The sequence below is a fragment of the Dermochelys coriacea genome, chromosome 3 (assembly GCF_009764565.3).
Source record: "Dermochelys coriacea isolate rDerCor1 chromosome 3, rDerCor1.pri.v4, whole genome shotgun sequence".
Lineage (NCBI taxonomy): Eukaryota > Metazoa > Chordata > Testudines > Dermochelyidae > Dermochelys > Dermochelys coriacea.
In genome coordinates this window covers 113,865,476-113,889,159 of record NC_050070.1, presented here as the reverse complement: position 1 = coordinate 113,889,159, position 23,684 = coordinate 113,865,476, and the positions used below count along the sequence as shown (strand labels likewise).

Genomic DNA, 23,684 nt, shown 5'->3' with positions numbered 1-23,684 from the left:
TAGGGTACACTCATTTCGTCACTACCAAGAGGCCTAGAATTTTTTTTTAAACAAAAGACTGAGCTTCTCAATTCATCACTTGACTCCAGGAGCTGGAGCTTTAGGAACATACCAAATATTGTGAGAGTTGGCAACAGTGATTCAACACCAGCCTGTATAAACTTGTTATTAATTTATGGTTTCATCTCAAGACATTCTTACTAAAAGATGCCATGTTCCAAGAGCTGCAATGACAAAGGCATGACAAACTGTCACTCCCCACTCTCACAGAGCATCTTTCCCCCCATGCTCAGACTCACCCCAATGGTAATGCTCCTCATTGTCTTTGAGCAGTGAGACCCAATGAAATTTTGCAGCACTTCACAGGGACCAGCTGTATCATGAGTATGGGAGTTCTAGGGTAAGCTGAAGCACAGATCTACAGCAGTGAGTCTGGCTGCCTACAGTTTGGGTTCTTGATTAGTTTTTCCTGCATGTTGTATCTTAGGGTAATTGATTTCCAGTTATCTAACATGTAAATGCAAAATAGTTAACCAGCATTGAAACAGAAAGAAAACTGTAGTCTAGACCCCCTCCTGCCCATCATCTGCATAATCAACCAATAGCTGCAAGATCCCAGAACTCAATTAGCTCATCAGCTGTCTGTGTGCCGGCAACACCCATTGATCTCAGTGGGACTTGTGCACACACAACTGAGGACTATTCAACTCCAGGAGTACTGAGTTTTCACAAACCAACAAGAATCCCCTACCATTCCCAATGCACACCTGACTATAAGTCAAACTTGAAAACATGCCAGGTGTAGTACTCTATTGTAAGGAAAAACTCACATGTATGTTCATAAACACACACACACACACACACACACACACACACACGTGCTCAAAAAGAGCTTATGCACAAACCCTTCTGTCATGAAGCTAAAGGGTCAAATTCCTTTTGCACCGAAGAAGTATCTGTCATCTCTCTGTGGTATCACACCCATTTACTCAATCATAGTAACAGGCACAAAATTAAACATTCAAAGTTTAATTATATGCAAAAATAATTCTTTCAAAACAATTTATTTTCCCTTTTTAAAATTTTAATTTAAACAATATGGAGTATACTTTTGGCTTCAGGATCCTTTTGCAATTTCTCTGTACTAATTGCTTCAGTTACAGGATCCTGATATTACCCACCAGTGCAAAGTATCCTCTGCTGAGCATCCTAAAAGGCCTGTATCTGAAGGCAGGATTGAATCCTAGATGCACAGAGTGGGTAGTCTAAATTAATGTGAGGCAGTATATTGGGACTGATTTGTGTCTTACTAATTTTCCACAGGCACAACTCCATTGATTTCAAAGGAGTAACTCCAGATTTAGGCAGAAACAAGTGGCAGGAGAGAGTCAGGTCCATTATGATAAGGTTATTTTCACATCATACAATTATATTCATTTTTAAAAGCTTATGATTCAAAAGTACCAGTCACCAATTAGATGATTCCATCAGATCTTGCACATTTTATAAATCAGACAATCCAACAATACTGACTTGTTTTTCTTTCAAAATATATTTGTAATTCAGGCCACATACTCTGCTAAACTTATGCGCTGCTGTAGAGATCAGAATTCGCTAACTGTTTCAGAGGTTTAGCTGTCAGCTTCAACTATTATTGCTAATTTTATGATTATTGCTAGAGCAGCAGACTAATGCCCTCAACACAAACCAAAAGGGGTTTGAGCTGTATAATTCAATTAGTGGAAAGCAGTTATGGAGATTGTTTTATTTTGATAAAAGTCTGAAAAAGCTCCACATTAAACAATATCCATCATTTTCTCAGTTATATGAATCCCTCCAGACTAAAGAATAAAAACAAGGGGGGGGGGAGAGATGCCCCTGAAAATTACTCTAGTAATATTTCAACAGTTAGGATTAGTGCTATATACACCTACCACCAATTTAAAACACTGCCAAGGCTGGGGGTCTAAGACTTCAGTTAGGAGAGGCAAAATACGGTGACCCTCACTTTGTATCACTCATTGTAGAAGGAAAAGAAATCTAAACATGGCTGTAATAGTCACTCAGCTTTTCTGGAAAGATACTTGTTGAGTCATAAGGAGAAAGGAAAGGATCATATCCCTTTTCCTGCATGCAGAGGTATTCAGAAATTGTCTCATGTCCTGTCCAGTCCACCCTCCCACCCCACAATTAGGGCTGAAATGACACTTCCTAAGCACTTCAGCTCTACGGTAAAGTCTCTTTCAGTGCAGATACTGACTTGGTGATCTCCAGCATGAGAAGCACAAGTCAGTTTTATAATCCTACTTTTGTTTCCTCACATAATCGAATTTCCTGTCCAGCACACTTTTCCAGTCTTAGGGGACAACCAACCTTGTTTGTGTTTATTTCCTCTAACCCATGGTACCTGGTTATTTAAGTTTGTCTGAACTTCCATTACACAGCATTTAAACAATTAAATTCAATAACGAACAAATAATATTTTGCTCTTCTATCACTCCTTTTTCAAAATAGTAATTAACTCTCGGAGCACAGCTCTCTGTGCGTTAACTAAGAATCCTAATTAACTTTACAGATGGGTAACTAAGGAAGAGTGAGTTGCCCAACATCACTCAGCAAGTTAGTGGCAGAGCTGTGACTAGCACCCAGGTCTCTCTCTTCCCAATCCTGTGTCCCAAGGAGTAGGTACACTCCGTCCCTTATTGCTGTATTATGGTTGCTAGGTAGTGGCTTGGGTTACAGCAGAACCCTTTCACATTCTAATTCCTCAAATAAACAAGGCAGTTTGTTCAACTTCTGAATAGGTCACAAGTGAAAATGAGTTTTGATGATCTCATCCCAATTCTGATCATAAAACTGCCCCATGATTTGGGACAATTCAGCACAACTGGCTACCCTTATATTTCAAAGAGGCCCAGCGCTAGAGCAAATGGTACTGAGGACCACAATAGCAGGTGGGGGGAAATGGAGGAGGAGATGCTTGAGACAAGTTTGCACACAATGGTTGCCCACACTATGCCTGGAACAAGCCTGTGGTACACACCCTTCTTTTGCATGATCGAGTCACACATTTTTAAACAATCACCACCACTCCTCTAAAAGATGTTTATTGCACCTCCCTTTAGAGGATAAAAAAACACGTCTTCTTCCTAAAAATTCTAGGTTCTCCTCAGGATTAAAATTTGTATTAAATAAATCTTCATACAAATGTCATTGAAAATCAGACACTTTATTACACCAAAAATTATCTAATTCCCCCCCACTGCAAGAGAAACATCTCTGAGCTGCCTGTGACAAAATAGCTGGATAAATTCCACTGGTAAAAGTGTCACTCTGCTCTTCTTTTAATGGGTGAACTTGTAAGTAATGTCAACTTATTTTAAACAGATGGGTTGAACAATTTCTCCTAAAAAAACAGCGCACTTCCTGTGTCCTTAAGGGATACATAATCCTCTCCTGAACAATATACAAAGCAATTCAGTACAGCTCAGAGCCTGACAAGATAAAATGCAATGAATTACTTTCAACTGTCAATCGAAACAATGAATATGTTGTCATTCTAAAGATACACGGATAGACACTGCTGAGAACTTTACTTTTAGTCAAAAATGGATTCAGGGAAGATCCATGGACCTGCACCTCCAGACCCCGTGTTCCACAAGGGATGTGGGGAATGCTGCAGCAGCAGCACCAGTGGGATCAGGGGAATCCACAGAAAGTGAATCCAGACATTAGTGTGGTGCAAAAACAGATGTCTGGTGCATTTATCCAAGTACATACAGAATTAGGGGAAAAAATTAAAATTCAGCGTACGCAAACCAGTAATCTTTCCAGTACAAAACAAACTGATAGCTCAGTGTCTGGCTGCAGACCAGACGTTTACCTACAGTAACTTTCTCCATCAATAGGACCTTTTTTCCCCATGGTCACTTCCTGCTAGTGTAATTCTCTGCCAATTGCTTTGTCTACTGGATAAATTGAACAGGCGAGGAAAGAGTCCCAAACACCCAGGCTACCAGTTCCTCAGAGGGAAGAAGCCCATTCCTTCTCCTCTCACCTTTTAAAAAAAGGCTGTATACGGTCCTAGCCCAACTGTCCCTTTAATAGCTTCCTGGCTGCCAGGTCAGACCAAACCAGGGGCATCTTCAGATGTTTCAGGATATGCCCCTGGCCAACTGACCCAGGCACCACCCAGCAGGCTTGGAGAAGTAAATTAAGATGGAATTTATGGAGGATAGCAACAGCTATGCTGCAGGAGACCAGCATGTATTGTAACAGCATGCCCAACCCCAAGCATTCAATCATCAGTCAGGCACCAAGAAATCACAGAATTGGTTTAATGACGAGATTTTAAAAAGAATCTATGTTGGATTCTCTCTCTTTGGCTTCTGGTTTCTGAGCCTTTAGGGTGCATTTGGATCACGTTTTCAAGCTTTTCTTTGGAACAATAAGGGCCAGATTTTTTATTTATTTAATTTATTTAAAATGAAAGCTGAGATTCTCACATCCTCACTTGCCTCCAGGAGTTGTGGCTTTAAGTAAAACATCAAAACTTGGGATGAGATCATGAGCATTTGCAACATACTGACAATTATGATGAAGATCCATCTGTGGCTATAATAAAAATATTGGGCCTGACTCTCCATTGCCTTGGATCCTGTGTAGTCATTTCCACTTGTGTTCTAAGTTGGTGTAAAATGCTATCAAATCTAAATCCTCCACTGGTAATGCTGGTAGGTATTAGAACTTTAAAACCCACTTTACACTCACTGGCAACACAACGTGAAAGGCAGTGGAGAACCAAGTCCAATATGTAATGTTTATTTTTAAACTATACCCTACTTAGACTATCAAAGAGCTACCAGAAATTTATCCTCTTTAAAAATTTCAGTGGGCAAACCAGACAGAGCCCTGCCCTCTCCACACTCAAACCTGGAAAACTGGAGAAACGAGAAAAGGCTATTTTGCTACCCTAAATCTGGTGAGGCTGTAGCAGACATGTATCATTTCTGTAACCTATTTGAAGTAGAGAATTGGAGGGGGAGTAATTTAGAAGAGCAGCTGCTTTGAGTTAGGGAAACTCAGCTGGAAGGTAAAGGTGCCTGTCAAACTGTAATTAAAGTGACGAGAAGCCTTCTATCATAAACTGCAGCGTTTAAACACCAGCCAACCCACTTTCAAGATTTGAGAGAGAGAGAGACAGACAGACAGACACAGACAGACACAGACACATAGTGACAACAGGCATAAGCCTGTGTGTCTCCCAGCTATTCTCTCAATTCATATTTTGGGAAGTCTGTGAACAGAAGGATTATTGTGATCACAGTGGTGGGAGTGGGAAGGATTTATTCTATACAACCTGACAACTGCAACAATGATGATACAGCAGTCCTTAGAGACTAACAAATTTATTTGAGCATAAGCTTTCGTGAGCTACAGCTCACTTCGTCAGCTCACGAAAGCTTATGCTCAAATAAATGTGTTAGTCTCTAAGGTGCCACAAGTACTCCTTTTCTTTTTGCGAATACAGACTAATACAGCAGTCCCTGAGGGCAGTGAGATAGCTATGCTGGGCTCAGTTCTCTTAAGTTTTGCAAGGAAATCATTGTGCCCAAACATTAGGTGTATCGTGCTGCTATCTGTCTCTTCCTGAGAAAACAATGCAAAGGTTGCAATAATCAGGGAAGTCAGTTTGAAGATGGTAATACAGGTTTCTGCATAGTTGTCTGTGTGTTCTGCAGCAAACATATGCTTATTGAAAAGTAATTTGATATTGTGATTTTTAAAGGTTATTAGTACACAGTGTTTAGTGACACATTCTGACACAAGTGGAGAGAAGTGATTTATGAGGATGAAAGAAAGGAAATAAGTAAATATTGCTTGACTAAATGAAAAGTAGAGGGTTTGGAAAGGATGCAATAATCATCTACCAGTAAGATGAACACCAAGGGGGAAATAAAACACAATAATAATAAATACTTTGCTCATATATAGCATTTTTCAGCAGATCTCATAGCACTCTAAAAAGTAGAATAGTTTAGGATAGTTCAAGAAGGTATAACTCAGAACACAGCAATAAAATATATGGTCTCAAAGCTTTGGATACTGAAATTAGGACATTATTGTGTATGCAAAAGCTATTTTTGGTCATTTTTAGTGGTTTCAAAAATCTGTTATAATCTGTCTCTCACCCAGGATCTGTGCAGCTAGACTAATGATAATTAAGGAACCTGTCTTCACAGGAAAGGAATATGGAAAATGGTACCAATGACTCTTCATACCATGGATCCTGATTGCAAGCCATATTTCTACCTGAAGCTATGAGAAAGAAGAAAAACCAGTATTTAAAGTACCTAGAATAGCCTCAGTTCAAAGGTGGCATATAAAGGCACATGACGGTATGATGTTATGTAAATGTTTTATTCGCTCTCATTTTGGTGACCTATATTTACTTGTGAGTGGCAAAGCCTGGATTTGTTACATGGCAAGCCTAAACTCATGGAAAATAAAATCTTTATTGTGTATTATATATTTATATGTAATATTTGTGCATATGAATAATGAAGCCTTCATTAAAATCTCAACGAGGCTATGGCCTACCTTAATTAACCTCTTAAAAGTACCCTCCAAATTTTGTTCCATGACACTTCCTAGGTAATGTTTTACTTAAAGATATAGGCCTCCTCTATTAGGAAACTATCGTTGCTAGTTCCTTGGGGAGTTACTTGAAACAGCTTTCAATACATCAAAAGTAATTTAAGCTGATACTTTCATTTGTCTGTACTTGCCCAGCTGTTTTTTCATGTTTGCCTATAACTAGAAGGAAATGCAATCAAGAATTTCAAGGAGACCTAACAGTCCGATGCTCCCTACTGCATGCACTGCTATAATAATCATGTCAAATGTATCTGGCAGTTTGGAAAAAATGCTATTTAAAATATTTTAGTGTCTGTTTCCAAAGACAATTATAATGGATTGTAAGGGGGCATTATTTTAATAACTGGAGATAATTTGTTGTGGGTGGATGCATGAGAGAGGGGGAAAAACAAGACTCCAAATAGGATTTTCATATTTGACTGTTCTGTGTCATTTGTTTGGGACAGACTGCAAACCTCTTTCTTACAGTGATGAATAGCTATGCACACAGGCATTAGTCCACTGGTGTCAATGGGACCGTTCACAGTGCCTAAAGTGAAACACATGCCTGAGTCTTTGCAGGATCCGGGTCTGTAAGTATAGAATATAAGGAGTTGTAAAGAACCCAAGGGAGTTTAAATGCATTATGTACCTGTGCCTCACACAAAGAATTATTAATATCTACAGAATTAGAATATTTTATGCAGGTCTTTTTTAATACTGTGATTCTGCTAGATATAAGCCAGCCTCAGGTCTGGTTTTTATAATGACAATATTTGTACAAGACGTTTGAGCCCCTGTGGTAGTGTGTAATCGATACGATTGTGGATGACAGTTGCCTGAGGGGCAGCCTGATGCACAAGGAAGCCAAGAATCTCTCACTCAATATGCTTTGAAAGGGGAGGATCCCAGAAAATGCGGCTGCAAAGGGGAAAGGTTTGCTGTTAGTTCACTTATACCTCAATTAAAATATATTAAATATTTGTTTGGGGCTCTCTCACCCCTTTCAGTTTGATCCCCAATCCATCTGGGGGAAGTACAACCTCTCCTCTCACAACAAATGTCATCTTGGCATGGCTTGCTCATAAAAACCTCCTGATAAATCACAGCTTTAGTGTGATTTAAATCTTGGAAGCACATTTCATTTCTCATTTAAATCATTCCAACCAGAACATGCACAGCACACGCTGCATAGCAGGAGACAACCTTTAGCAGAAATTCACAAGGGTTCAATGTACTATGTTGAAACCTATTTAAAAAAACAAAAAAAACAATTTTCCTTACTCTTTCCCTGAGTTACACATACACCCGTGTTAGTGTGTGTGCGCATGTAGCTATGCCAAGGTTTGCAAAAATGATTAGTCATGGTGGATGCATCAGTGTTTGAGTACTCAATTTGGGGGCCTGATTTTCAAAAAGTGCTGAGCACCTGCCCTCTGTCAGTATGTCTACACAGCAAAAAAAGACCACATCAGCAAGTCTCAGAGCCCAGGTTAACTGACTCATGGTCATAGGGCTTGTGCTGTGGGGCTAAAGAACAACAGTGTAGATGTTCACGCTTGGGTTGGAGCCCAGCCTCTGAAACCGGGGTGGATGGGGTGTTTTGGAACCCAGGCTCCAGCATGAGCCCGAATATCTACATTCAAAGCCCTGAGAGCTCAAGTCAGTTCACCTGGGCTCCGAGACTCACTGCCCCAGGCTGGTATGTAGGTTTTCTCGGTTCCCCCCTGTGTAGACATATCCGAGAAGTCAGACACCAAGATGCCTCAAGTTAGGAATTCAAAAATTTGAGACACTCAGAAATCACTATTTTGGGGAGACGCACACAAATTTCCTGCATTAACTTATTTGTCTGTGTTTATGTAACACAGTCATATGTATGTATACATAAACCCACATATATAATTTAATGCATGAAAGAAGAGCCTACAACAGATGGCCAAGAAGTTAAATAAATAAATAAATAAAAGTAGCAAACTATGTTCACACAAGCCAGTTAAAAAGTTATCACTCATTTTTTTCATGCAGCAGTAAGCAAGTTAAAAAAAAAACATTGCTGAAGAGAAAATACAAGTGATCCAAGATTCCTTTGCCCACACTTTCCTAGGCAGGGTACATGGAGAACATTATGTTAAGGCCTTGTCAATTAGATGCAACATTAAAATGACATCCCATCTGCTCTGCAAATGTCAAAGAGCCTGTGGCACCTGTTGGGGGGGAAGAAAAAAGAGCAAGAGTTTTGCCACAGGTTTGAATATTCCTACAAAACAAAGCATCACTTGTATCAGTGCTTCCCACAGCAGAAGTCCTTTGGAAAGTTTTGGAATATTTCTACAATGGTGTTATGTCAGGGAGAAAAAAAAGCACTTTAAATATCCTCTCCAGTGACTGCTACCATATTAAAGATCTAAGTCTACACCCCAAAAATCAGTGAGTTTTGCCATTGATTTCAAGAATGCTGGATCTGGCCCCAAATAAGAAACTTCCCAGCATCAGATAAAATTTCTGTTAAATACAAATCTGTAAAGAGTACTGAAACTGGCCAGTCAAACTTCAAGTACCTCACTTCATGGCTTAGCACTCTGAGGGCTGAAACCAGTTTCCAAAAAAAAAAAAAAAAAAAAAAAATGCAGTGGGAAATCTCCCACTGACTTAATCTGGAAAAGGATCAGGCTCAAAGATCAACACCAGTAGTATTAAAAAGGGACCAAGTTTAACTTCTGACTTCAAGAAGCAGTAGAAGCAACAGAACTATATATCAGAGTCTCCCTGTTTCATTACAAAGACAGGATTTATTTTAGAGACACAATTCCACTCTCCAGAAAACTTAACAGAATATTTTGTTTAATATGTCATCTATATCTAACTGGTCTTATGTGCACCAAAATAGAAAATAATGGTTGGTCTGGATATAAAAATCCTCCCAGCTTTCGAAAAACAAAATTAAAATTGGTTTCCCCGTACCCCACACAATGACCATCTTTTAATTTTTCATAAAATTGACTTGCCTTAAAAAGAAAATCAATACCCTGTCATTGTTGACAATTACCCTTCCTATACAATTATGGGTAAATGCAAGTTCTCCCCCTACTGTGCAATTTGCTCCTTCTGCCTGACTTATCAGTCATGTCAATGATCATTCAATATTTAAGACATTTTAATCCTTTCAGTTACACTGAATGGTCATTTCACAAATACTGAATTAATTGTGACTTCAGTGAAAGACACAAGTCAGATAAAAATGTTGAGTAAAAGGGGAATTTCTGTTTACTCACAATTTTCTTGGAAATCTAGAAGTGATGGGAAAGGAAATGCAGGGAAAAGTATGGAGCAATTGATGGGGTTTTGATGAAATCTCTCTCTTGATAAAAGTTTGCCAAAATATATCTTGTTTTGGGTGATGTTCCATCTTCTGAACATTTTCTTTGTCACCTGATCAAATATAGCCACCATTTATTATTTGCATCAGCAGCACCAAGAGGCCACATTCAAGATCAGGGCCCCACTGTGCTAGACACTGTACAAACACATTGTAAGAGCTTTCACTCTAAACAGACAAGAGACAAAACTGGGAAGGGAAGCTGAGCCATAGAGGCAAAGTGACTTGCCTAAGGTAACAAATAAGCCAATGGCAGAACCAGGGTAGAACACAGGGCTCCTGAGTCATATTTAGGGTTGCCAGGTGTCCAGTTTTCAACCAGAATGCCCAGTTGAGAAGAGACCCTGGTCAGCACTGCCGACTGGGCCATTAAAAGTCCGGTCAGCATTGCAGCAGGGGCCTGGGGATAAGGCAGGCTTCCTGCCTTCCCTAGCTCTGCACGGCTACCAGAAGCAGCCACCAGGTCCCTGCGGCCCCTTGCGCATAGGTTCCACATGCTGCCCCTGCCCAAGTGCTGGCTCTGCAGGTCCCAGCCCTCGCGGCTGTGGACGCAAGGCTAGCGCACGGAACTGCCTGGCCAAGCCTTTGCCCAGGGGTTGCAGGGAGCTGGCGGCCGCTTCCTAGGAGCTGTGGTAAGCACCGCTGGGACCCCGCACTCCATCCTGCTCCCCCAGCCCTGAGTCCCCTCCCACACCAAAACTCCCTCCTTCAGCCTGCACACACGCCCAGGCCCCTGCCCCAGCCTGAGTCCTGAGTCCCGAGTCCCCTCCTGTATCCCAAAGCTCTCATCCCTGGCCCCACCCAGATCCCACAACCCCAGAAAGAGTCCCCACCCCATACCCCAGCCCAGAGCCCACTCCTGCATCCCAAACTCCCTTCCAGAGCCCAATCCCCTGCCCCAGCACTGAGTCTCCTCTTGCACTCCAAACTCCTCATCCTTGGCCCCACCCAGAGCCCAAAGCCCCAGCAGAACCACCAACCCCCTGCCCAGAACACACTCCTGCACCCCAAACGCCCCACCCCAGTACCTGCACAGTCAGCTGGAGCACTCACTACCCTCCCACGCCCCAACCCCCTACCCCAGCCCAGAGCCCCCTCCTGCATCCCAACTCCCTCATCCCTGGCCCCACCCCAGAACCTGCACTCCCAGGCAGAGGCCTCACCCTATTTCTGCACCCCAACCCCCTGCCCCAGCCAGGTGAAAGTGAGTGAGGGTGGGGGACAGTGAGCGACAGAGGGGAAGGAATAGAGCAAGCAGGGCCTCAGAGAAGGGGGGGCAGGAGTGTTCGATTTTGTGTGATTAGAAAGTTAGCAACTTGTGTGATTAGAAAGTTAGCATATTCCAGTGCTCTATCCTGTGGACCATGCTTCATTTTTCACCATGCCATAAAAATAATGCACCAATCAATGCCATGTGTTATTTGGTCCACATTTCTAGTAATCATACACCATTATTTTCTAGCATTTTTTTTTGCTGAAACAGCAACATTTGATAAATAAAAGTCTTTTCAAAACATTGCAGTAACCATCAGAACAACGTGCAGCTGAGAGTTGGCACCCACTCTTGTGATTAGGGGTGGGGGGATCTATTTACAGAGACAAAAGCTATTTGGTAAGGTTGGAGTGTATGCTGGGAAATGAGACTTCAACAACAAAGTTCAAACAATATGGATAATTTTACAAAATGTCAAACTAGAAAACTAACTACATCGGAGGCTAAGTATGGTCTCTTCTATACAAAACTTAACTATGAAATGAATGATGAAACTAAATACTGTATTTTAAGTCAGTAAATATCTTTCATTGATCACTTTTAGTGACAAATACTGTAGTAAGCAACCTTATTTAGAAAAATATCAATGCAATATCTTAATATTTGTAGAATAGTGACAAACCAGTGCTCTGACAAGCAAAAGATATCAAGAACTTATCCCTGTCTAGGTCACCGATGCGCGTGTCTGACCTTTCTCCTATTGAAGTCTGACATTAAGTTCAGCGGCAGCAGAATCAAATCCCAGGTGAGCAGCACCCCTGACGTCTGTGAGAATTGCTTATGTGCAACAGGAGGATAATAGAACTCCCAGATGTTACTTTTACAAGTGTATGGCAAAGTTAATTAGCCTGGTGCATCTCAACAGTCAGTACTGAGATCTACTGATGAAAATATCTAGCTTTTACATAGTGCTTATTATAGTAGCAGTCAATGTGTTAAACAACCAAAGTTTTACAGTGATTTAGAATCTTCTGCTTCCTTGATTCTAAGGAACTTAGTCTGGATCAACAGAACAAATATTCTCCAAGGAATGAGAGAGAAGCAATAGAATGAAGAAAAGTTGCAAGACTAGTTTCAGTAAAATGAGACTTTCTAGGAGCCTCTGAACCCAGGACCTTACATTTCCAGGATTTTCTCCAGGCTGAGTAAAAACCTACTCCTTAGCTAAGCCTTATTTTCCTAATAGTTTTGTTTATGTAAGTTATAGTCTTGCAGTCCTATCCTTTATCCTGTGGCATCTCTGATATTCAGGAGGAAATGACACTTAACTTTAACAGGATAGTTCCTTGACGAGTCAAGGGATCAAAATCTTCTAAATGACTCCCCAACTCTCGCCTCTCACTCAGCAGACTGTACTACTGAGACCCTTGAGCTTCATTTGAAGTTGCTTCCCACCCTCCCCACCTAAACTCAGGTCAGCTCTTTCATGGGCCAGATGTTCTGCCTTTGTGGCAGGGCCTACACACTAATCCACTATTACCCTAGATTTCTGACACTCACTTGCTCACCAGTCACACTGGGATCTGATAGACTATAATGGAGATCCAGTTGGTTTATTGATTCCTGTGTAACTATTTCTGAATGTTGAAGGAGAAAAATCAGCACTGGCTGTTTCACTTTAACAAGAAACAATACAAACATCCATTTATAATATATGGCAGTATAATGGGATTTAAATTAAATGGAAAAATATTACCTCACACTCCTCATCACACACACACACACACACACACACACACACACACACACACACTTTAATCTCTAATACTAATATTCGTCATGTGTAATCAGCAAGATTGGCTTTTAACTTTTACATGACAAATCTTCCAGAATGTGCATTTGTTCTGAAACGTACAATGGGTACAGAGAGGCCAAAATGTCAGGCAGCAATTTATTTTTAAAAGCAGAGATTAAAGAAGTCTTGTGAATCGATTAGGTGGAGCTGATTTTGTAACATCTTTTGAAAATCCACACCAGCTTTGCTTGCCAAAGTCACCAAAAAAAAACCCCTTTCTTGACTTCTCAATATGCTGTACTTTGGCTGGCTGGCCCGCCCGTCCCCAGGTACTTTTTCTAAGTTGGTCAAAGGAAGGGAAAGGTCAAAAAAAGACATGCGTGCTTTGTACATGTTCTTTTCCCCTGCCCCTAAAGGATCAGGAAGTCCCCCTGTCCCTACAAAGAGAAGCATGTGTAGAATACTGAGGAAATCCAGTTCCTACTTCGGCCACCTGTATCCACTGGGCACACTGTCAACGTTTAAAGAAAAGGAGTACTTGTGGCACCTTAGAGACTAACAAATTTGAGCATAAGCTTTTGTGAGCTACAGCTCACTTCATCAGATGCATTCAGTGGAAAATACAGTGGGGAGATTTATATACACAGAGAACATGAAACAATGGGTTTTATCATACACACTGTAAGGAGAGTGATGACTTAAGATGAGCTATTACCAGCAGGAGAGTGCGGGTGGGGAGTGGGGGGGGGGGGGAGAAAACCTTTTGTGGTGATAATCAAGGTGGGCCATTTCCAGCAGTTGACAAGAATGTCTGAGGAACAGTGGGGGGTGGGGGGGAAATAGTTTTACTATTTACTACTAATGACCCATCCATTCCCAGTCTCTATTCAAGCCTTAGTTAATTGTATCCAGTTTGCAAATTAATTCCAATTCAGCAGTCTCTCGGAGTCTGTTTTTGAAGGTTTTTTGTTGAAGAATAGCCACTTTTAGGTCTATAATCGAGTGATCAGAGAGATTGAAGTGTTCTCCGACTGATTTTTTGAATGTTATAATTCTTGACGTCTGATTTGTGTCCATTTATTCTTTTACGCAGAGACTGTCCAGTTTGACCAATGTACATGGCAGAGGGGCATTGCTGGCACATGATGGCATATATCACATTGGTAGATGTTAGTCTCTAAGGTGCCACAAGTACTCCTTTTCTTTTTGCGAATACAGACTAACACAGCTGCTACTCTGAAACCTGTCAACGTTTAGAAGCCTTGTGGAACTGGAATATAACAAGCAGAGGAGGCCAAAAGCCATGTAGTGCCTGACTCATTATCATATTATGTTTCAGGACAGAGAACGATGAATAGTGAGACCTCTTTTGCTCAAAGGAATACTCCTTTCTATGATGAGCTCTTTTGTCAAGATTCAGAGGGGACATGAATTCCTCTCTCTCCACAGCAATCTTCTTCACTATCGCTCATTCAAAGGGATGAACTGGTATCTTATTTTTATTGCCATTTCTCCATTTCACCCCAGAGCTAAATCTGCACCTCTGTCAGAAGAGTCCTGAAGTAGCCTCCTTTCTCTGTGATTTCCTTCCATTGCACTGCCAAAGTCACTACCTTTCCTTTGAATGGGAACTCCTGTTTTGGTCCATCAGTGCCACTCCTTAGTCAAGAAGGGATTTGCTGAGTATATATAAACTCCTCCACCCAAGGGCTGCACATAGTGCCCCAAAAGAAGGACATGGTCCCTGAAGCCCTAGGGACAGAGTAAAAAATCTCAACTTGTGTCGCCCCCCTCCCCCCGCTGCCATAGTAGCAACCGCCATCACTAAGTTAGCCCTGTTACTCCAAAGGAATCAGAGTTGCCAACTTTTCAGATTTTATTACGACTCTGACAATAACTGTTGCTCTTTTTAAAGCCTTAGCTCCTGGAGTCATGTGAATATACAAGGACCTCAGTTTTCAATTTAAAAAAAGTTTCTAGCCCTTACAATTGTTGAGAAAAAGCTTGAAAATGTGACCCAAGCATACCCTAAAGACCAACTGATTTTTGAGCTTTTGTGGTTGGCAATGCTATCCATTTATAGTAGAAAATCTGAATAATAAAAGTGAAGGAATAGAATAAAGAACATTTCACACTTTATGTTTTATAAAGAAGCAGAAGAGTACAAACCCAGCTCCTCTTAACCATTACCATTCTCCTTTAATGTAGACAGTTGTGACTGAGAGCTTGTACACATTAGCACTTATTTCAATACAACTTAAGTCAGTCAGGGGTGTGGAAAAGCCACCCCCGAGTGACATAAGTTACTCCGAGCTAAGCGCCGGCGTGGACCACTGCTCGTGGAGGTGGAGTAATTATGCCAACAGGAGAGCTCTCTCCCATCGGCACAAAGCCTCTGCACCAGCAGTGCTACAGCAGAGCAGCTACATCGGTATAGCTGCACCACTGTAGCGATTCTAGCCCTGAGGTGGATGGCTCTCTTAGTGGAATGTCCAGGAGATACATTTCCATTACATTAAAAACAAAAGAAGAGCCACGACATGGTATTTAAGTGGTTTTTAAGACCTTTTATTATCTCTACTGAAAAGTCTTCAACGACAGCATCACGGGCCACTTTTTACCTTGAATAATTTTTGCTTGTTTTTTTCTTTAGGTTTTATTTGGCATTCAATCTTGGACAGAGTCCAAGTGAACTTACAAAGTAAGCTGTAGTGGGGTGATGTTCCCTGGATTTAAGAATCTACTGTCATGTTTAACTAAAGTCATGAGTCAGATTCAACTCCCGAGTCCCACTAGTGCAGAGGTGGGCGAACTACGGTCCATGGGCCACATCCGGCCCACAGGACCCTCCTGCCTGGCCCCTGAGCTCCTGGCCTGGGAGGCTCGCCCCCGGCCCCTCCCCTACTGTTCTCTCTCTTCCCCTCCCCCCCCCGCAGCCTCAGCTCACTGCCTTGCCAGTGCAGTGTTCAGGGGGAGGGGGAGGGCTGCAAGTTTCTTGGGCAGCACAGCTGCAGAGCCCGGCCTGACACGGTGCTCTGTGCTGTGTGGCGTGGTTGTAGTGCCGCCAGCCACCGGTGCTCCAGGCAGCACGATAAGCGGGCAGGGAAGTTCAAGGGGGTGGTCGGGGCAAGGGTGTGGATGGGGTCGGGACGGTCAGAGGGCGGGGAACAGGGGGGTTGAATGGGGGCAGGGGTCCCGGGGGGACAGTCAGGAATGAGAGAGGGGATTGGATAGGGAGGTAGGGGCAGGGGTTCTGAGGGGGCAGTCAGGGGACAGGGACAAGGAGTAGTTGGATGGGTCAGGGATCCTGGGGGGGAGGGGTCAGCCAGGAATGAGAGGAGGGGTTGGATGGGGGTGGTGAGGGGCAGTCAAGGGACAGGGAGAAGGGGTGGTTGGATGAGGCAGGGGTCTCATGGGGGCAGTCAGGAATGAAGGGAGGGGTTAGATGGGGTGGTGGGGGCAGTCAGGGATGGGAGGTCCAGGAGTGGTCAGGGAACAGGGAGTGGTGGATGGGACAGGAGTCCCGGGGGGGCCATCAGGGGATGAGAAGCGGGGGGGGGGGGTTGGATAGGTGTTGGTGGCCAGGCCATGCCTGGCTGTTTGAGGAGACACAACCTCCCCTAACAAGCCCTCTATACAATTTTGGAAACCCGATGTGGCCCTCAGGCCAAAAAGTTTGCTCACCCCTGCACTGCGGATACCTGGCACAGGGCCCCGACAGCACAAAGTACACTCCTGCCTGATGGGGTCCAAACAGTGCAAAGCACTCAACATTCTTTCTGCTGGGGAGGCCTGGAAACAGCTAGCACTGCCTCAAAAGGTAGGTGGCACTGGGTTGCAAATACTTGCAGGGGCCTGTTTAACTGCCTAAAACAACTGGCTGTACTGGAATTTTTATAACAAACATTTCTAAGATCTTAAACTTCCTTTTACTAAACCTAGACTTGGAGGCAAATTTGACCTAGTAGCATCCTACTAACTCACCCACTGTTTTTCAAACCAGACAAATAACTAAACAGTGTGTGCATTAAAGTTATTGCTCATATCTACAGAGGCAGTGATGGAGACAGAATGTAGTGACAGTTGCCTAAAATAAAAAAATCAAATGGGGAAACATTTCTCCTCATAGCTGGATCCAATGCATGAGCCTGGTGCATGTGTGTTTGCACACATGTACATGTGAGATTAACCAAATATATAAAATATTACACTTCTTCTGTACCTTTTTCAATTTCCTTCTCCTAAAAAGACTGTTTGACACATCCCTTCATGTCCATGTCTCACTCTCCTCTGGGATATTAAAGCTCAGTGTGCTACTAACATCCATGCATCACTGGAAACAGGTCTTGTATGCCCCAAGCAATTTTTCCCCTTACATCTTGACTGAGTTCTCTGAACTGAGCTACACATCCCCACACCCACCCACCCTCATCCATTTGGCAGATCATAGGCTCAGACCCAAAGGCTTTGTGATTTTCTGTTATAAAATAAATCTTAACTAAGATTTTATTTCTTGTGCCATCCCCACACAGTATTAATATTTTCAATCACTGCATTGAATCTTCTCCAGTTTATTTTTTCTGTAGTGGATATGCTGAAAAACAACTTTTGAAATTAGATCTAGTCAAGCTATAGTATATAGAGATAGAGAGAGAATCACACACACACACACACACACACACACACACACACACACACACACACACACACCCCTCCCTTATACCTATTATGCTGTGTTTTTCAGCCAACAAACTGTTCCAGCTGTGGAATGTCGCCTTATATATTTATAAAGGGCAACATTCCACATCTTACACAGTTTCTTTTGACTAAAAACACACATTGTGAAATAGATATTTAAACATAATTTAAAACTACAGTAAGTTAGAACTTAAACAGCACTAGGCAAGAGTGGAAGCCTCTAACATATTTAAAGCAGAGCTGAAAAAAGCCACTAACCCTTTCCCCACATCCTGCTGTTTTAAAGTTTTTCTTTGTGTGTGTGTGTGTGTGTGTGTGTGTGTGTGTGTGTGTGTGTTTGTGTTTGGTTTTGGCCTAGTACAAGTCATTATATTTATAAAACCTTTTCCCCCCCCAAAAATCATTTAAAACAAAATGATCTAACATTAAAATCTTATCTATAAGTACAGATATTTTTTGAAAAAAATTCCTTCTCGTGTTTTTTTTTTTCTTCTTTAAACAACAGGACAGTGTGTAGTAAACCATGCACAAGCATTTTCCCTGGAGATTATACCTATACATTTTAAAGTGAAATTACAGTTTAAAACAAACGTGCTGCAATTATTTAACTATTAAATTCAACTGCAATTAAACCTATGCAAGTCATGAAATGCATCAATGCAATCCAAATTTGGTTATTGTAATGTACTGAAATACAGAAAAATAAAAAGGATGGAATGAGCTGACTTACCATGTGACAACAATGCAACAGCTCTCTCAGCCAGGACAGTATAAATAAGCCAGTTCTTCTTTACAGTCCCTAAGCTATCCTCCAAAGCACAGGTACCACTCCGTTCTGCATCAGCTTCAAGGGCCAGCAGTTCTTAGTAAAACGAACCCCACTTCACATTCCAAATGAAGAGCGTAAGCTCCTAGTCAAGCACTGTCCCACTCTAAAGAGAGCCCTGTATCCAAGAAATGCTGGGATAGTCACTTCATGCAATACAAAAAGGTTGACGCTGTATGAATAATATATAAAGGAATACAAAAACTATTCAAAGGTTTTGCTTGCCTCCCCAACATTAATTTCAAACAAAGAGAGCCTCCCACCTGCAGTTGCCCAGCTTCTGGTCTTTCCTCTCACAAACATCTCTTTCCCTTTGTGCTAGACATGTGTCATTTCCACTGCAACTTGCTAACTACCAAATTAACACCAAAAACCTCACACTGAAGGGCAGCACCCAGAATGCAATGGTTAACGGACTTCCTAACAGTGCCCATCCTCCATCCTGGTACCTAACCCTCCTTCCCTTGCCACCCCCAAATTAAATCTCACGGTTGGATAGCCCAGCCCAGCCTCTTCCCCTTTCCCTCCGGCCTGGACAAACCCAAGTCCTGCTGATCATGAATATAGCTGATAAGGCAGAATTTTACAGCTAAATTCTTGTCCTTTTAAAGTCTTATATGGAGCTTAATCCTACAGAAATTTAGTAATTTTACAAACATGAGCACTTCCACTGACTTCCCTGTGAAGTTATGCATGTGTACTGTGTAAATGTTTGACGGATTGGGGCCTAAGATACATACCTACATAGAGTCTTAAGAAAAATCTTTCAAATCATTTCCGTTTGGAAGCAGTTTAAAAAATAAAATAGTCTATCAAAGAAAACCACGATACAACTCAGTAGATAAAATGACTCTCTGATGGAAAAAGATGCATGCCCAGTCTGTATGTTGCTTTGAGTCAGTCAGTCATGTATTTCTGAAACTTCCACTTTTGGGGCTACAATTATCTTCTTTTTTTAAAAAAAGTTTGAGCAAAGATGGGTCACTTATAATTGAATACACGAAGAGAAGGAAAGAAATATAATTTTCCAGGGGTGCCCACTCTAGAAATGATTTAGTGATTTCTGCAATATTGCAACATTTTTCCAGGGAAACCAGGGACAGGCCCTAGCAGAGCAAGTATTAAAAAGCCAGTACTGGCAGTGGTTGCATCAGCTACAAATCACCACTGCCTTTTTCTTTCTGAGCCCCTTCACCCCCACTCCCCTACATTCTATAAAAACTCCATGGCCCAGCTATGCCACAACAATTGGTTTCCTGCATATAAAAGCCAGAGAAGTGGGAATAAAGAAAAGGAGTACTTGTGGCACCTTAGAGACTAACAAATTTATTAGAGCATAAGCTTTCGTGAGCTACAGCTCACTTCATCGGATGCATTTGGTGGAAAAATGTCACTCCATGCTAATTAAAAAAAAAAAAAAGAACAGAACAAAATTTAAACTGCATAATTTTGCAGGCTGTGCATATATGCACACAGAGTTTTTGACTCCACAGGCTGGCAATACTGATTTCCCCAATTTAAAAAAAAAAAAAAATCTTGCAGCCTTTGTTGAACAGCTATATGGTCATAAAGGCTTGGGGTCAATAGCTGAAATTTTGAATGGAAATGGCACTCACTTAGAAATGTCTTTTAGTGTTCCAGTGAAAATTGGTTTGGATTCTACCAAGCTACGGACCCTTTGAAAATCACATGCTTTGTATGCATAGTATATTTTCCCGCTAAGCTTGCTTTACATACAGTATTGAAATACATAAAGTGAATCTATTGCATGCAACTTCCCCTAAAAAGGCTCAAATGAAATGATGAAACAAAAAAATTGCATGAAGTAGTCCAACAAATTGTCTCCAGTTGAAATATAGGCAATTCAATAACATATTAAAATTACAATGGTAAAGGTTTGCAACATAAAGCATTTAATTTGCCAATTATACTCTTCTTCAGAGGCGGGATGTGGGGAGGACAACTAATTAGATTGGAAAAACAACATAGTATGTGTTAATAACAAAGGCTTCATTGTTTGTCCCTCTTGTCCTAATGTCTCAGATCAGATAAGGCAAACACAGTGAGGTCATGAGGATTCTAACAGACCCTCTAAGAAGCGCTACCATCCTACCCACAAACCTGAGCACAGCACAGCCATAGGCAGGGCCGGCTCCAGGCACCAGCGTTCCAAGCTTGTGCTTGGGGCGGCACCATGAAAGGGGCGGCAGTCCGTGTGCCCTCAGGGCAGCACTCATCTTCCTGTGGCAGCGGCAATCTCTTTCTTCAGGCTTCCGTGGCAGCAATTCGGCAGCAGCTTCTGTCTTCAGTCATCCTGCTTGGGGTGGCAAAAAACAGTAGAGCCAGCGGGTTGCCATAGGCCCCAGATGGGGGAAACACTCTTCCAAACTCTCATTCAGCAAGCCAGCTGACCTGGTTACCAGACTGAAAGCTGGCTCGCTATCATTTGGCAGGGATATAGCTCTTGTGAGTGCACATACACATATGCCCCGCAATGTAGGAAAGCCAAACTGGATTCTGGGAAACCTTTTATTCCTCCACACTGTAGCAAGGTCAAGGGCCATCTCTGCCCAAAGACTAGTGCCTGATGGAGTGAGCAGAAAGACATCATTTCCCAGAGTCCAGTTTGACTCGCTTATATTGCAGCATGCAAGAAGCTAGTAGGCCTCCAGTCCAACCAAAGAGAAAGGGTTCATAATAGGGAGGCCATTCATCCAGTTTAAAGCTGGACAGTGCTAGTTTTGTTGAGCACTGTCCCCATCCAGTATGGCCATAGCACCTGATGTGGGTTTGTTTGCTGAAAATGAGAGGAGGGGACTGGACATGCCGCCAACGGCGGAAGTGGGAACAGTGCCTCTGTGCAGAGTGACACAGGTGAGGAATGGGCCCAAGCTGGTAGGGATGGGGATATCCTGTATTCTGGGGATGCGCTAGTGGTCACCTTAGTTCATCCCCATTAAAACACACCGGCCAATCCATACTAGTACAAGAGAATGACCCCTTTTTCCTGATGGTGTGGATTTTTTTTTTTAATTTTTAATCTTTAGTTCTGTGGCAGAAAAACAAGCAAAAATATCCCAGCCACGTATCACTTTCTGTTGGCTTGCTAGCTACAAGTATATTCCTCTGCAGGACACTTTCCTGCCTAAAAACAAATAGAATTGATGGGTAAAAAAGTAAATATATATGCATACATTTACACATACATATTTGTACACACATTGACTCAAGCCCCATTAGCAGGCTAAGAAGAATCATCTGCCAGCCCAGGATAATCAAATAGCTGGTCTGGACAAATGGCTGCTTACTGTAGGCGAGTTATACTTCCGACTTGCACTTCAGTGTCCTAATAGAACTGATGGCATGAGCACATCACATTTGAGGGCTCAAGTCCACTAAAAAGATAAACTGAGTTAAATGGATCTAGTTACAAAATGGTTCCAATTTGTAATGCAGACAGGATCTTAATAGTATTCCAATATGCAAACTAAAGCTCTGGGCTGTTTAATTTGTATCATCCTTTGTTCTGCTTCTTTCTGTTTCTTTTTAAATAAGGAACAATACTAAAAACTAGAGCTCAAAATCCAAGTTATGCTACCAGACAGAATAATGGCTCTATTCTATACAAAAATGCCTTTATTGTTGGTTTGTTTACTTCAGCTGGTTCACAGCCATGCTAGTGTCAGAGCTCTGGAAACAAACCAGCAGCTCTGGGTGCGCTTCTGGGTGCCATGCACTGAGTCCCTTTCTCTGTGCTTCTTCTGCTTCTACGGCAGCAACAGTTAGTATCGGAACAACACTGCACTTGCATGGGGACTAAAGCTAAAGATATCATCCGTGAGAAGATCAGAGACATCCAGGGTTCACAACAAGTACACTCACAATGGAGGTCAAGCCTCCCACTGGTAGTTGGCAATTTATGGGCAAAATGCCCATTGAGTATTAATGGGAACTAGACATATACAATACAGTCCTGCTCATCAATGGGAGCATAAGCCTCTTGCACCAATAAGGAGAGTCCAAAAGATTACAGTCTGTCTCATAGCATTGGCTAAGACAATTACTCCAATTTCAAGACTGGTTCATTGTCACGTTCAGGAGACTGATGACAAACAGTATGGTTTAATTAGTCCTCACTAAAATAAAAGACCCAACAAAAAATTTTTTAATTTACATATATTCAGATTGGCAGAGCACCCAGAATCTGCTTGGCACATTCTAGACACAAATGGAGACATAGTCCTACCTTGGAGAGATCACAAAAAACAAATAAAAGGGAGAGGCAGAGGATGCAACATACAAATCAGAGTGGTGCTAAGCAAAGATATGAATAGCTTGTTTGGTTTTTGTTGCATCCTCATCCCCTATCAAGTATATTGTTTTTACATTTCCTTCCAAGTTTCCAGAGTTGGTAAAATAAATCATTCTACACATTTTCCAATGAAGGGTTTCAAACTACAACTTTGGTATCTGCTATTAGGAATAATGGAGTCATCTCACAACTAAATGCATAAAAAACTAAATGGAGAAAGCAGATTTTAAATCTCAAAATACAATGCAGAATAACCAAGCCTGCCAGTTCATTTATAATTGACTTTTTTTTTTTAATCTAGACACACATAATAATTAAGAAATCAGATTTTAAAAATACTGTAACAGGCCCTCAACTAATATCCAAATTAATGTATTTTCACAGTTAATGCCTTTTCTCTTTTTGCCAAGAAAAAGTCTACCATCCCCCCACAAAGACAGACACATTAGTTGTACTACTGCCATGTCGGTGAAACAATGGGTCACTAGAGTTCAGATGCTCTGTGTAACAGTGTGGATGTTCATTGCCAAAACAAAGGCGCTGATTTTTTCCTATGGCAAATATGACTTGGATGAACCACCTTCATGTGATGATGATGTATTACAACGTTTTACAAAATTACCCTTCATATGAATTATTCTGAAATATCAATGACTAAGATAGTGTGAAAATTTCTTAAACTCATCCAGCATTCTTAGACTACAGTCCCTGCCAGCTACATTAACCACAAATGCTGTCTGGTAAATAGCAGTTGCAAAGGAAGACTAGTGATGCCAGGGTACTCTGAGGCATACACCCTTTCTCAGGAGCATAGTGTATCCTGGG

The 23,684-nt window shown here is 41.8% G+C and overlaps 1 protein-coding gene across 6 annotated transcripts in view; it reads right to left on the bottom strand.

Annotated features, from left to right (window-relative positions):
• Nucleotides 1-23,684, bottom strand: part of SASH1 (SAM and SH3 domain containing 1) — an 866,583-nt gene that overhangs the window by 171,387 nt on the left and 671,512 nt on the right. Inside the window, exon 1 of one of the 6 annotated variants that reach the window (XM_043511161.1) lies at nucleotides 18,452-18,664. The exons of the other annotated variants lie outside the window; for them this stretch is intronic. Within the exon in view, the coding sequence (XP_043367096.1) occupies nucleotides 18,452-18,454 (3 nt within the window). The 5' untranslated portion in view covers nucleotides 18,455-18,664. Of the gene's footprint in view, nucleotides 1-18,451; nucleotides 18,665-23,684 lie in introns of those variants that run through there. 6 annotated transcript variants of the gene reach the window in all.